Raw genomic sequence first — 14,405 nt, 5'->3', positions numbered from 1 at the left:
GTTCTTTGCTGTAGTTCTGGGATTGGTTTGCACTTTTCGCACCAAAGTACGTTCATCTCTAGGAGACAGAATGCGTCTCCTTCCTGAGCGGTGTGACGGCTGCGTGGTCCCATGGTGTTTATCCTTGCGTACTATTGTTTGTACAGATGAACGTGGTACCTTCAGGCATTTGGAAATTGCTCCCAAGGATGAACCAGACTTGTGGGGGTCTACAATTTGTTTTCTGAGGTCTTGGCTGATTGCATTTGATTTTCCCATATTGTCAAGCAAAGAGGCACTGAGTTTGAAGGTAGGCCTTGAAATACATCCACAGGTACACCTCCAATTGACTCAAATTATGTCAATTAGCCTATCAGAAGCTTCTAAAGCCATGACATCATTTTCTGTAATTTTGCAAGCTGTTTAAAGTTACAGTAAACTTCTGACACACTGGAATTGTGATACAGGGTATTATAAGTGAAATGATCTCTCTGTAAACAATTGTTGGAAAAATTACTTGTGTCATGCACAAAGTAGATGTCCTAACCGACTTGGCAAAACTCTAGTTTGTTGACAAGAAATTTGTGGAGTGCTTGAAAAACGAGTTTTAATGACTCCAACCTAAGTGTGTGTAAACTTCCGACTTCAACTGTAGTAATGACAGAATGCATTTTAAACTTCACACATGACTGTGTGGCCACGCATGCCTCCAATTCATCAAGTTTGCAGATGACACAACAGTAGTAGGCCTGATTACCAACAATGACGAGACAGACTACAGGGAGGAGGTGAGGGACCTGGGAGTGTGGTGCCTGGAAAGTAACCTCTCACCCAAAGTCAACAAAACAAAGGAGCTGATTGTGGACTTCAGGAAACAGCAGACAGCAGAGGGAGCGCCCCCCTATCCACATCGACGGGCCTGCAGTGGAGAAGGTGGAAAAGCTTCAAGTTCCCCAGCGTACACATCCCTGACAAACTGAAATGGTCCGCCCACACAGACATTGTGGTGAAGGAGGCTGAAGGAGGCTGAAGAAATTTGGCTTGTGACCTAAAACACTCAAACTTTTACAGATGCACAATTGAAGCATCCTGTCAGGTTGTATCACCGCCTGGTACGGCAACTGCACCGCCCGCAACTGCAGGGCTCTCCAGAGGGTGGTGCGGTGTGCCCAACGCATCATCAGGGGCAAACTACCTGCCCTCCAGGACACTTACAGCACCCGATGTCACAGGAAGACCAAAAAGATTATCAAAGACAACAACCGCCCGAGCCACTGTCTGTTCACCCCGTTATCATCCAGAAGGCGTGGTCAGTACAGGTGCATCAAAACTGGGACCGATAGACTGAAAAACAGCTACTATCTCAAGGCCATCAGACTGTTAAATAGCCATCACTTGTCACGTTCCTCGTATTCTCCCTCATCGGAAGATATGTCGAAATCACTCGATGACCAATACGCAGCAGGTTGACTGTTCCACATCATATTTATTTTAGATGGAAACGACAAAACAAAATAAACACTCAGAGGAGAAAGGTGACAGTTTCACAGGTGAAACGAAACACAGTGCAAAATTACAATTACCCACAAAAATCAAACACAAACACACCCCACTATATGGGACTCTCAATCAAAGGCAGATAGACAACACCTGCCTTCAACTGAGAGTCCCAACCCCAATTAACCCAACAGACATACACTCACCAAACTCCACATAGAAATACCTAACCTAGAACCTACCCCAACACTCACAACCCCACTATACCATAACCAAACATAACTGCCACGTCCTGACCAAATATAATACAAAAAACCCTAAGTATATGGTCAGGACGTGACATTACCCCCCCCTAAAGGTGCATACACTGAATGCACAAAACCAACAGAAAAAAACAAAACAAAAAAAACAACACACAATTAACCTCCTAACTAAAGGGAGGGAAGGGAGGGTGGCTGCCGTCAACGACGGCACAGTGCTACACCCCCTCCCCAACCCCCTATATTGGAGGTGGCTCCGGTTCTGGCCTACTGTCCAACAGACCGTAGACAGACCTGTTGGGCTTAGGACAGTAGGCAGACTTCTTTGGTTCTGGTTCGTGGGCCGACTCCGTCGGTCCCAGGCTGTAAGCAGACTCCTTCGGTTCTGGGTTGTAGGCAGAATCATCACAGTCATAGTTAATCAACTTTATTTTAGAATTGTGACCAGACTCACCCGGTTCTGGGTCACAGGCAGCTCCCCTCAGTCCCGGGTCGCAAGAGGTTGTCGGATACTCTGGTCCGCACCCGGTGTCGGATCCTCTGGGCCGCACCCCGGTGTCGGATCCTCCGACGGCCCTGACCCAGGATTCACCAGGCTGGGGAGACATGATGGATGCCTGGCCCTGGGCACAGGCACAGGACTCACCAGGCTGGGGAGACCCACTGAAGGCCTGGTCCTGGGAGGTGGCACAGGATGAACCAGGATGGGGAGACCCACTGGAGGCCTGGTCCGAGGAGGTGGCACAGGACGGACCAGGATGGGGAGACCCACTGGAGGCCTGGTCCTGGGAGGTGGCACAGGATGAACCAGGATGGGGAGACCCACTGAAGGCCTGGTCCTGGGAGGTGGCACAGGACTCACCAGGCTGGGGAGACCCACTGAAGGCCTGGTCCTGGGAGGTGGCACAGGATGAACCAGGATGGGGAGACCCACTGGAGGCCTGGTCCGAGGAGGTGGCACAGGATGAACCAGGATGGGGAGACCCACTGAAGGCCTGGTCCTGGGAGGTGGCACAGGATGAACCAGGATGGGGAGACCCACTGGAGGCCTGGTCCGAGGAGGAGGCACAGGACTCACCAGGCTGGGGAGACCCACTGAAGGCCTGGTCCTGGGAGGTGGCACAGGACGGACCAGGATGGGGAGACCCACTGGAGGCCTGGTCCTGGGAGGTGGCACAGGATGAACCAGGATGGGGAGACCCACTGAAGGCCTGGTCCTGGGAGGTGGCACAGGATGAACCAGGATGGGGAGACCCACTGGAGGCCTGGTCCGAGGAGGAGGCACAGGATAAACCGGGCTGTGGGGGAGCACTGGAGTTCTGGTACGGACACTCTTTACCCACACTCCAGGCTGAATGCCCACTTTGGCCCGGCACGGGCGGAGAGCAGGCATTGGGCGAACTGGACCCTCCCAGCGCTCTGGAGACACAGTGCGCAACGCCGGCGCAGGATAACCTGGACCGAGGAGGCGCACTGGAGACCAGACGCGCTGAGCTGGCACCATCCGCCCTGGCTCGATGCCTGCACTCGCATGGCACTTGCGGGGGGCTGGTATGTAGCGCACCGGGCTTTGAACGCGCACTGGGGACACCGTGCGCTCCACAGCATAACACGGTGTCTTACCAGTACCACGCTGCTTCCGGTAAGCACGGGGAGTTGGCTTAGGTCTACCACCTGACTCCGCCAATCTCCCCGTGTGCCCCCCCCAAAAAAATTGTGGGGCTGCCTCCCGTGTCCGTTGCGCTCCCTCTCCTCATACCAGCGCCTCTCAGCTCTCGCCGCCTCGATCTCCCACTGTGGGCGGCGATAATCGCCAGCTTGAGTCCATGGTCCTTTCCCGTCCAGGATTTCCTCCCAAGTCCATGACTCCAGATAGCTTTTCTCCTGGTGCCTCTCCTTGTGCTGCTCCTTCCTCTGCTGCTTGGTCCGTTGTTGGTGGGTAATTCTGTCACGTTCCTCGTATTCTCCCTCATCGGAAGATATGTCGAAATCACTCGATGACCAATACGCAGCAGGTTGACTGTTCCACATCATATTTATTTTAGATGGAAACGACAAAACAAAATAAACACTCAGAGGAGAAAGGTGACAGTTTCACAGGTGAAACGAAACACAGTGCAAAATTACAATTACCCACAAAAATCAAACACAAACACACCCCACTATATGGGACTCTCAATCAAAGGCAGATAGACAACACCTGCCTTCAACTGAGAGTCCCAACCCCAATTAACCCAACAGACATACACTCACCAAACTCCACATAGAAATACCTAACCTAGAACCTACCCCAACACTCACAACCCCACTATACCATAACCAAACATAACTGCCACGTCCTGACCAAATATAATACAAAAAAACCTAAGTATATGGTCAGGACGTGACATCACTAGCACATTAGAGGCTGCTGCCCTATATACTACCGTTCAAAAGTTTGGGGTCACTTAGAAATGTCCTTGTTTTTGAAAGAAAAGAAAATTCTGTCCATTAAAATAACATCAAATTGATCAGAAATACAGTGTAGACATTGTTAATGTTGTAAATTACTATTGTTGCTGTAAACAGCTGTTTTTTAATGGGATGTCTACATAGGCATACAGAGGCCCATTATCAGCAACCATCACGCCTGTGTTCCAATGGCACGTTGTGTTAGCTAATCCAAGTTTATAATTTTGAAAGGCAAATTTATCATTAGAAAACCCTTTTGCAATTATGTTAGCACAGCTGAAAAGTGTTTTGCTGATTAAAGAAGCAATAAAACTGGCCTTCTTTAGACTAGTTGAGTATCTGGAGCATCAGCATTTGTGGGTTCGACTACAGGCTCAAAATGGCCAGAAACAAAGAACTTTCTTCTGAAACTTGTCAATCTATTTTTGTTCTGAGAAATGAAGGCTCTTCCATGCGAGAAATTGCCAAGAAACTGAAGATCTCGTACAACAGTGTGTACTACTCCCTTCACAGAACAGCGCAAACTGGCTCTAACCAGAATAGAAAGAGCGGTGGGAGGCCCCGGTGCACAACTGAGCAAGAGGACAAGTACATTAGAGTGTCTAGTTTGAGAAACAGATGCCTCACAAGTCCTCAATTGGCAGCTTCATTAAATATTACCCGCAAAAAAACAGTCTCAACGTCAACAGTGAAGAGGCGACTCCGGGATGCTGGCCTTCTAGGCAGAGTTGCAAAGAAAAAGCCATATCTCAGACTGGCCAATAAAAGAAAAGATTAAGATGGGCAAAAGAACACAGACACTGGACAGAGGAACTCTGCCTGTTCATTGACTATTGCATAAAACATTTTTTATGATGGTAGTGGTTGTATTAATTTGGGATCTACCGCATCCCACAACTATTTGGAATATTTATTTCCCTCACAGAATAGGTCGACTTTTGTACTATGGGGGATAGTAGATTGACATAGGCTAGTGCTTTAACTGTTTGTTAGACCTACTCATCTTGTTGGCTGATGAAAAGTAAATGTGGACAGTTCTTCCAATATCTTCAATATTCACCTTGGATGTGTCTGTCTTAACTTGTATTCTGTGAGAAAGACCCGATCACGTGATGGAGAGCTGTGTGAGTGTGTACAGAGTGTGTATAGCCTGCGCAAAAAAATGTAGCAGAGCTCATGCCTTTCAAGAAACTTTTTTCAAATCTTCCTCATAACGCACGCCAAGGATAGGGGGCGCGACAGCGAATTTTGAAAAAAATACGTGCCCATTTTAAACGGCCTCCTACTCAAACTCAGAAGCTAGGATATGCATATAATTAGTAGATGTGGATAGAAAACACCCTAAAGTTTCTAAAACTGTTTGAATGGTGTCTGTGAGTATAACAGAACTCATATGGCAGTCAAAACCCCGAGACAGATCCTAACAGTGAGTGGAAATCTGATTTGCGGACTCACCTTCAGCACTTTGCCTATAAAACAAACCGTGAGTTAGGATTCATTGAGCACTTCCTATTGCTTCCACTAGATGTCCCCAGTCTTTACAAAGTGGTTTGAGTCTTCTACAGTACAAACTGACCGAAAGAGAGGCTGTTGATCTTGGTCACAGGGGGAGGGCCATTACCATTATGACGCGGGTGCCCCTGGCTACCCTCCCCTTTCGAAACGTTTAGAAAGACAATGCAACCGTCCCCCTTGAATATTATTGAAGCTCTGGTTGAAAAAGGCCCTAAAGATTTATGTTATACAACATTTGACATGTTTGAACGAACTTAAATATATATTTTTTTGCACATTCGTGACGACAAGTCCAGCGCGCCTCGTACATTATGAGTAGCCTTCGGAACGCGCTAACAAGAAGAAGCTATTGGGACATAAATTATTAACTTTTTCGAACAAAACTACATTTGTTGTGGACCTGGGATTCCTGGAAGTGCCTTCTGATGAAGATAATCAAAGGTAAGGGAATATTTACAATAGTATACAAGAGTAGATTTGATATTAGATTGTTCCAAGATGGCGCCAACCTGTCGCCTAGCCTATTTTTCTGAGCATTAGCATCCCCTTTTATTGCAAAGTGTGATTTCCCAGTAAAGTTATTTTAAAATCTGGCAATGCGGGTGCATTCACGAGATGCTAATCTATAATTCTTTGAATGACAATATTACATTTTAAAAATGTTTTCGAATAGTAATTTAGTAAATTGTAGCGCTGATTCACAGGATGCATTTGAGGGAAAATAGTTTCTCAACGTCACGCGCCGATGTAAAATGCTGTTTTTATATATAAATATGAACTTTATCGAACAAAAGAATGCATGTATTGTGTAACATGATGACCTAGGAGTGTCATCTGATGAAGATTGTCAAAGGTTAGTGCTGCATTTAGCTGTTTTTTGGTTATTTGTGACGCATGTGGTTGGTCGGAAAATGGCTATGTGGCTACTTTGACGATACACTCCTCTAACATAATCTAATGTTTTGCTTTTGCTGTAAAGCCTTTTTGAAATCGGACAACGTGTTTCGATTCAGGAGAGGTGTATCTATAAAACGGTATAAAATAGTCCTATGTTTGAAAAAAAAAATGTTGTTATGGTTCGGTTATGAATATGGCGATATGATTTTTCGCTGGATGTTGATCCCGCCTGCGGGACGAACGCTTCAAGAGTTAATAACTCTAAATTAAGCATATAGGAATACCTATTTCTTTGTTAACCGCTTAACACAGAATATGCGCACTGCCTCAAATCATTTGTAGAAAATATTTATATTTTATTCAGCTTTGTTCAATTGTATTCTTCATACTATAAAATAATAGCATGGAATTATAAGCAAATCTTGTCTGCTAAATGAACTAGTGTAGCCCACAGCCATTTGGCATAGCCACATCAGGGCCTAACATAAGGACAACTCAGAGTATGCTATTCTTTTCTTCTGAAATAGACTGCATTTTCTTCATATCATGCTTCTTTAGACCTGTCTAAAATAAATTATGGATTTATTGGGAAGATGTAGGCTATATTACATGGATTTATTAGACTTAGGCTATGTGTGGACGCCAGGAGATGCAAAATGTGTTTATGTTAATTAGCAGTCAATTACTGTGAGACCGACAGTTATTTGCTTGACAATCACCGGCTGTGACTTCCTGGTTGTTTCTGAGCAGTCGGTTGTCTATTTTTTATGTGTTATTTTAGAAGCCACGTTCAAGTTTGTAGTTTGTAGAAGCGGAAGTTTGCCTAAAGTTTGGTCAAACAAAGGGAGGTTGGTGAACAGAACTCTGTTGCCATCTTACTCATGCCACAATTTGTTTCTTGCCACACAAGTCCATTTTCCATGCATTCTGAGGAATGAAATGATTGAACTTTGATTTTGGGGAAACTCAAACGATCCCTTTAATGGGAATGTGTGTTTGTTATATAACTGTGTCTCCTCTTTCTCCTCTGGTGTCTCAGACTGGACCACACCAAGGCGGCAGTGCTGCCTGAGCTCGTAGAGTTGGCTCGGGACGAGGGGAGCACGGTGCGCCTGGCCGCCTTCGACACCATCATTAACCTGCTGGAGATGTTCGACAGTGGTGAGAAACCTCATACAATGACACCACATCACCTATGTCATGCACCCTCATCACCTCATATAAAACTCATACAACCTTATCACTTCAAACAGTCTCACCTCTCACACAAAAAACCTTCTACAATCTCACCACCTCATACAAACGTCATACAAACTTTATGTGATTACCCTGCACCCTCACACAGCCGGCCCACATGGCTTTGCCACTGCTGGCACGGTAACGTCATTCAGCCCACATACTTCTGTCTGCGTGGCAGGCCATGCTACACCCTCGTACAGCCTACATAGCCGTCTCTGTGGCCATGTTGCTCTCACATTCAACTTGCACTTCTGTCTTCTTACTACAGCGTGCCTCGCAAGCAGCCCACACTACTCCCGATCTGGCGGCTCTTGTTCGCTGGCAATTTTCTACTCATTGATGTTCCAAGAGAGGACAGACGCCCACACGTTCATATTGTTCCGGAAAAGTCTTTAAGCCAAAGCAGTATTTTGACTGGAAAAGCTTTATAAAAGCACTTACAGAAAATACGGTTATAATGTTCCTATTCAATGGTTTTGATGTTCCTATTGATCCGTTTTTTTTTACTTAACGTATATCTTAGGGTTGCATATTTTTTGTTCTAGCTCTGCAGAAGCACAACTGATTTCACTACTCAACTAATACTCAAACCCTTGATTAGCTGTATATGGTGTGCTTGTGCTCTGCAAAAAAATAGGCAACCCTTGGGATTCCCAAGAACCAGAGTCTACTACAGACATAAACCTGGCTCATTAAAACCAATGCACTTCACAACCTTGTCTCTACATTGTCTGTGCGAAACACTTACTTGTCTGGCTTAGTGACACTCTTCCAAGACACCCCTGCACCCGCAGAGTTTCTTTGATATGCAAATACTATACTCGTTACAGTAGTTGGCAAACTGGCTCCAACTAAGCTGTCAGTCTTCTATCTCTTCACAAGGCTTTTGCACGCGTGTCGGGCCATCAAGGACATGGGCCGTATTCCATTCTGAAAACTGGCTACCTTCCACTTTATACTAGACGACTCACCATTGCAGATCCAAAATGGAGTGATTAGTGTATAATCAATCAGATTCGGTTCCACCTAACCATTCAATTCGCTACGTGGTGTCCCGGACCTATTGTGTTCATCTTTCAGATGTCCTTTCAGATCTGTCCAGGCAAGTTGACAGGGCAGAGAAAAGGTACCAAGATAGCTCTTATACACTCCATGGCCGCATGATGAGTGATAACGTCATATTGAGTTGAAAATAATTGCTTTGTTTTGGAATGGAATGCGGCCACTGTGTGTATGAGGGCTGACAATTCCGATTGTCCTCTCTCTGCCAGATGCCCGTTGCATTGGGAGGCAGCCCCGTCATGTCAAACTGTCTTTCTCTCTTCTCTCCCCCTCACTTTTTAGACGACAGGACGCGTGTTATCTTTCCGCTGGTGAAGACGTTCTGTGAAAAGTGCTTTAAAGCTGACGAGGCGGTGCTGGCTTCGCTGTCATTTCAGTATGGCAAGCTCTGTCACGGACTCTCAGGTGGGTTTCAGACCTCTTAAACTGGCTGCTCTGTCAGAGACTTTCAGGTGGGTTTCAGACCTCTTAAGGCCAGGCACCACACCCTAATAGGGTATTTTTTCCCCTTATTCATATCACAATTAACTTTTACCACTTGAATGGGTCAATGTCCTCATTGTGGTTTTACAGACGGGCTCATTACGTTTATGTACAGTGGGGGAAAAAAGTATTTGATCCCCTGCTGATTTTGTACGTTTGCCCACTTACAAAGAAATGATCAGTCTATAATTTTAATAGTAGGATTATTTGAACAGTGAGAGACAGAATAACAACAAAAAAATCCAGAAAAACACATGTCAAAAATGTTATAAAATGATTTGCATTGTAATGAAGGAAATAAGTATTTGGGAATACTTTCCCAAAGCGGATCCTCTGTTTGAACCATCACCCAGGACAATGGATCGGATCCCAGTAGGCGACCCAAAACAACGGCGCCGCAGAAGCGGCAGACGGAGCGGTCTTCTGGTCAGGCTCCGTAGGCAGGCTCACCGCTCCCGAGTATACTACTCGCCAATGTCCTGTCTCTTGACAACAAGGTAGACGAAATTCGAGCAAAGGTTGCCTTCCAGAGAGACATCAGAGATTGTAACATTCTCTGTTTCACGGAAACATGACTCACTCGGGGTATGTTATCAGAGTCGGTATAGCCACCCGGTTTCTTCATGCATCACGCCAACAGAAACAAACATCTCTCTGGTAAGAAGAAGGGCGGGGGTGTATGCCTTATGATTAACGAGTCGTGGTGTGATCATAACAACATACAGAAACTGAAGTCCTTTTGTTCACCTGAACTAGAATTCCTTACAATCAAATGCCGACCGCATTATCTACCAAGAGAATTCTCTTAGATTATAATCACAGCCGTGTATATCCCCCCCACCCAAGCAGACACCTCGACGGCCCTGAAAGAACTTCATTGGACTCTATGTAAACTGAAAACCATATATCCAGAGTCTGCATGTAATGTAGCTGGGGATTTTAACAAAGCTAATCTGAAAACAAGGCTCCCTAAATTTTATCAGCATATCAAATGCGCGACCCGGGCTGACAGCATTCAGGATCATTGCTACTCTAACTTCCGCACGCATACAAAGCCCTCTCTCGCCCTTCTTTCGCCAAATCTGACCACGACTCCATTTTGTTGCTCCCAGCCTATAGACAGAAACTAAAACAGGAAACGCCCGTGCTCAGGTCTGTTCAACGCTGGTCCGACCAATCGGATTCCACGCTTCACAATCTTCGATCACGTGGACTGGGATATGTTCCGGATAGCCTCAGACAACAACATTGATGTATATGCTTATCCGCTGAGCAAGTTTATTAGCAAGTGCATCGGTGATGTTGTACCCACAGTGACTATTAAAACCTTCCTCAACCAGAAACCGTGGATTGATGGCAGCATTCGCACAAAATTGAAAGCGCGAACCACTGCTTTTAATCATGGCAAGGTGACCGGAAACATGACCGAATACAAACAGTGTAGATATTCCCTCTGCAAGGCGATCAAATAAGCTAAGCGTCAGTATAGAGTCAAAGTAGAATCGCAATTCAACGGCTCAGACATGAGATGTATGTGGCAGGGTCTACAGTCAATCACGGATTACAAAAAGAAAACCAGCCCTGTCGCGGACACTGACGTCTTGCTCCAAGACAAATTAAACAACTTCTTTGCTAGCTTTGAGGACAATACAGTGCCACTGACACGGCCCGCTACCAAAACCTGCAGTCTCTCCTTCACCGCGGCCAACGTGAGTAAAACATTTAAACATGTTAACCCTCGCAAGGCTGCCGGCCCAGGCGGCATCCTTAGCCGCATCTTTAGAGCATGCGCAGACCAGCTGGCTGGTGTGTTTACGGACATATTCAATCAATCCCTATCCCAGTCTGCTGTTCCCACATGCTTCAAGAGAGCCACCATTGTCCCTGTTCCCAAGAAAGCTAAGGTAACTGAGCTAAACAACTATCGCCCCGTAGCACTCACTACTGTCATCATGAAGTGCTTTGAGAGACTAGCCCTACCTGACACCCTATTTCTTACCGCCCCAATAGGTCCACAGACGACGCAATCGCAATCACACTGCATACTGCCCTAACCCATCTGGACAAGAGGAATACCTATGTAAGAATGCTGTTAATCGATTACAGCTCAGCATTTAACACCATAGTACTCTCCAAACTCGTCATTAAGCTTGTGACCCTGGATCTCGACCCCGCCCTGTGCAACTGGGTCCTGGACATTCTGACGAGCCGCCCCCAGGTGGTGAGGGTAGGAAAACAACATCTCCACCCTGCTGATCCTCAACACTGGGGCCCCACAAGGGTGCATTCTCAGCCCTCTCCTGTACTCCCTGTTCACCCTTGACTGCGTGGCCATGCACACCTACAACTCAATCGTCAAGTTTGTAGACTACAATACGGTCGTAGGCTTGATTACCAACAACGACGAGACAGCCTACAGAGAGGAGGTGAGGGCCCTTGGAGTGTGGTGTCAGGAAAATAACCTCACACTCAACGTCAACAAAACGAAGGAGATGATCGTGGACTTCAGGAAACAGCAGAGGGAGCACCCCCCTATCCACATTGACGGGACAGTAGTGGAGAAGGTGGAACATTTTAAGTTCCTCGGCATACACATCACGGACAAACTGAAATGGTTCACACACACAGACAGCGTGGTGAAGAAGGCGCAACAATGCCTCTTCAACCTCAGGAGGCTGAAGAAATTTGGCTTGTCACCGAAAACACTGACAATCTTTTACAGGTGCACAATCGAGAGCATCCTGTCAGACTGTATCAACGCGTGGTACGGCAACTGCTCCGCCCACAACCGTAAGTCTCTTCAGAGGGTAATGAGGTCAGCACAACGCATCACCGGGGGCAAACTACCTGCCTTCCAGGACACCTACACCACCCGATGTCACAGGAAGGCCAAAAAGATCATCAAGGACAACAACCAACCGAGCCACTGCCTGTTCACCCCGCTATCATCCAGAAGGCGTGGTCAGTACAGGTGCATCAAAGCTGGGAACGAGAGACTGGAAGTCGGAAGTTTACATACACCTTAACCAAATACATTTAAACTCAGTTTTTCACAATTCCTGACATTTAATCCTAGTAAAAATTCCTTGTCTTAGGTCAGTTAGGATCACCACTTTATTTTAAGAATGCGAAATATCAGAATAATAGTAGAGAGAATGATTTATTTCAGCTTTAATTTTTTTCATCACTTTCCCAGTGGGTCAGAAGTTTACATACACTCAATTAGTATTTGGTAGCATTGCTTTTAAATTGTTTAACTTGGGTCAAACGTTTGGGTAGACTTCCACAAGCTTTCCACAATAAGTTGGGTGAATTTTGGCCCATTCCTCCTGACAGAGCTGGTGTAACTGGGTCAGGTTTGTAGGCCTCCTTGCTCACACACGCTTTTTCAGTTCTGCCATCTAATTTTCTATGTTATTGAGGTCAGGGCTTTGTGATGGCCACTCCAATACCTTGACTTTGTTGCCCTTAAGCCATTTTGCCACAACTTTGGAAGTATGATTGGGGTCATTGCCCATTTGGAAGACCCATTTGCGACCAAGCTTTAACTTCCTGACTGAAATCTTGAGATGTTGCTTCAATATATACACATAATTTTCAACCTTATGATGACATCTATTTTGTGAAGTGCACCAGTCCCTCCTGCAGCAAAAAGCACCCCCACAACATGATGGTGGATGATGTTCTTCGGCTTGCAAGCATCCCCCTTTTTCCTTCAAACATAACGATGGTCATTAAGGCCAACAGTTCTATTTATGTTTCATCAGACCAGAGGACATTTCTCCATAAAGTACGATCTTTGTCCCCATGTGCAGTTGCAAACCGTAGTCTGGCTTTTTTATGGCGGTTTTGGAGCAGTGGCTTCATCCTTGCTGAGTGGCCTTTCAGTTCATGTCGATATAGGACTCGTTTTACTGTGGATATAGATACTTTTGTACCTGTTTCCTCCAGCATCTTCCCAAGGTCTTCCTTTGCTGTTATTCTGGGATTGATTTGCACTTTTCGCACCAAAGTACGTTCATCTCTAGGAGACAGAACGTGTCTCCTTCCTGAGCAGTATGATGGCTGCGTGGTCCCATGGTGTTTTTACTTGCGTGCTATTGTTCGTACAGATGAATGCGGTACCTTCAGGCGTTTGGAAATTGCTCCCAAGAAAGAACCAGACTTGTGGAGGTCTTAGCTGATTTCTTTTGATTTTCCCATGATGTCAAGCAAAGAGGCACTGAGGTTGAAGGTAGGCCTTGAAATACATCCACAGGTACACCTCCAATTGACTCAAATTATGTCAATTAGCCTATCAGAAGCTTCTAAATCCATGACATCATTTTCTGGAATTTTCCAAGCTGTTTAAAGGCTCGGTCAACTTAGTGTATGTAAACTTCTGACCCATTGGAATTGTGATACAGTGATTTAATAGATGAAATAATCTGTTTGTAAACAATTGTTGGGAAAATTACTTGTGTCATGCACAAAGCAGATGTCCTAACCGACCTGCCAAACTATAGTTTGTTAACAAGAAATTTGTGGAGTGGTTGAAAAATGAGTTTTAATGACTCCAACCTAAGTGTATGTAAACTTCCGACTTCCGACATCTGTATATACTGTACTCTATACAATCTACTGCATCCTGCCAATGCCGCACGGCCATCGCTCATCCATATATGTATATGTACATATTCTTATTCATTCCTTTACACTTGTGTGTATAAGGTAGTGGTTGTGAAATTGTTAGATTACTTGTTAGATATTACTGCAAGCTCGAAGCACAAGAATTTCGCTACACTCACATTAACATCTGCTAACCATGTGTATGTGACCAATAAAGTTTGATTTGATTTGGAACGGATGTGGGTTGAGCTATGTCTACATAAGGATGCAATTTCTTTCTTTTTTTATCACAAAGCTCTGACCAAGGCCTCAAGAGCAATGTGCGGGCTTCTTCTTTTTTCTCATGTTATTGAACTGTTACCATGCACCTGCAAAAAAGATAGCTCAGATGTGCGAGTGCCTTTTGAATTTTGA

The 14,405-nt window shown here is 45.5% G+C and overlaps 1 protein-coding gene across 5 annotated transcripts in view; it reads left to right on the top strand.

Moving 5' to 3' along the window:
- ppp4r4 (protein phosphatase 4, regulatory subunit 4) overlaps positions 1-14,405 on the top strand; it is a 143,964-nt gene that overhangs the window by 83,139 nt on the left and 46,420 nt on the right. For all 5 annotated transcript variants that reach the window (XM_014145076.2, XM_014145077.2, XM_014145079.2 and 2 more), the window contains 2 exons: positions 7,639-7,760; positions 9,183-9,305. In XM_014145076.2, the coding sequence (XP_014000551.2) occupies positions 7,639-7,760; positions 9,183-9,305 (245 nt within the window). The remainder of the gene's footprint in view (positions 1-7,638; positions 7,761-9,182; positions 9,306-14,405) is intronic.

The sequence above is a fragment of the Salmo salar genome, chromosome ssa15, assembly GCF_905237065.1.
Source record: "Salmo salar chromosome ssa15, Ssal_v3.1, whole genome shotgun sequence".
NCBI classification, from domain to species: domain Eukaryota; kingdom Metazoa; phylum Chordata; class Actinopteri; order Salmoniformes; family Salmonidae; genus Salmo; species Salmo salar.
The sequence above is the reverse complement of the archived record's forward strand: the minus strand, read 5'-3'. Positions and strand labels throughout refer to the sequence as shown.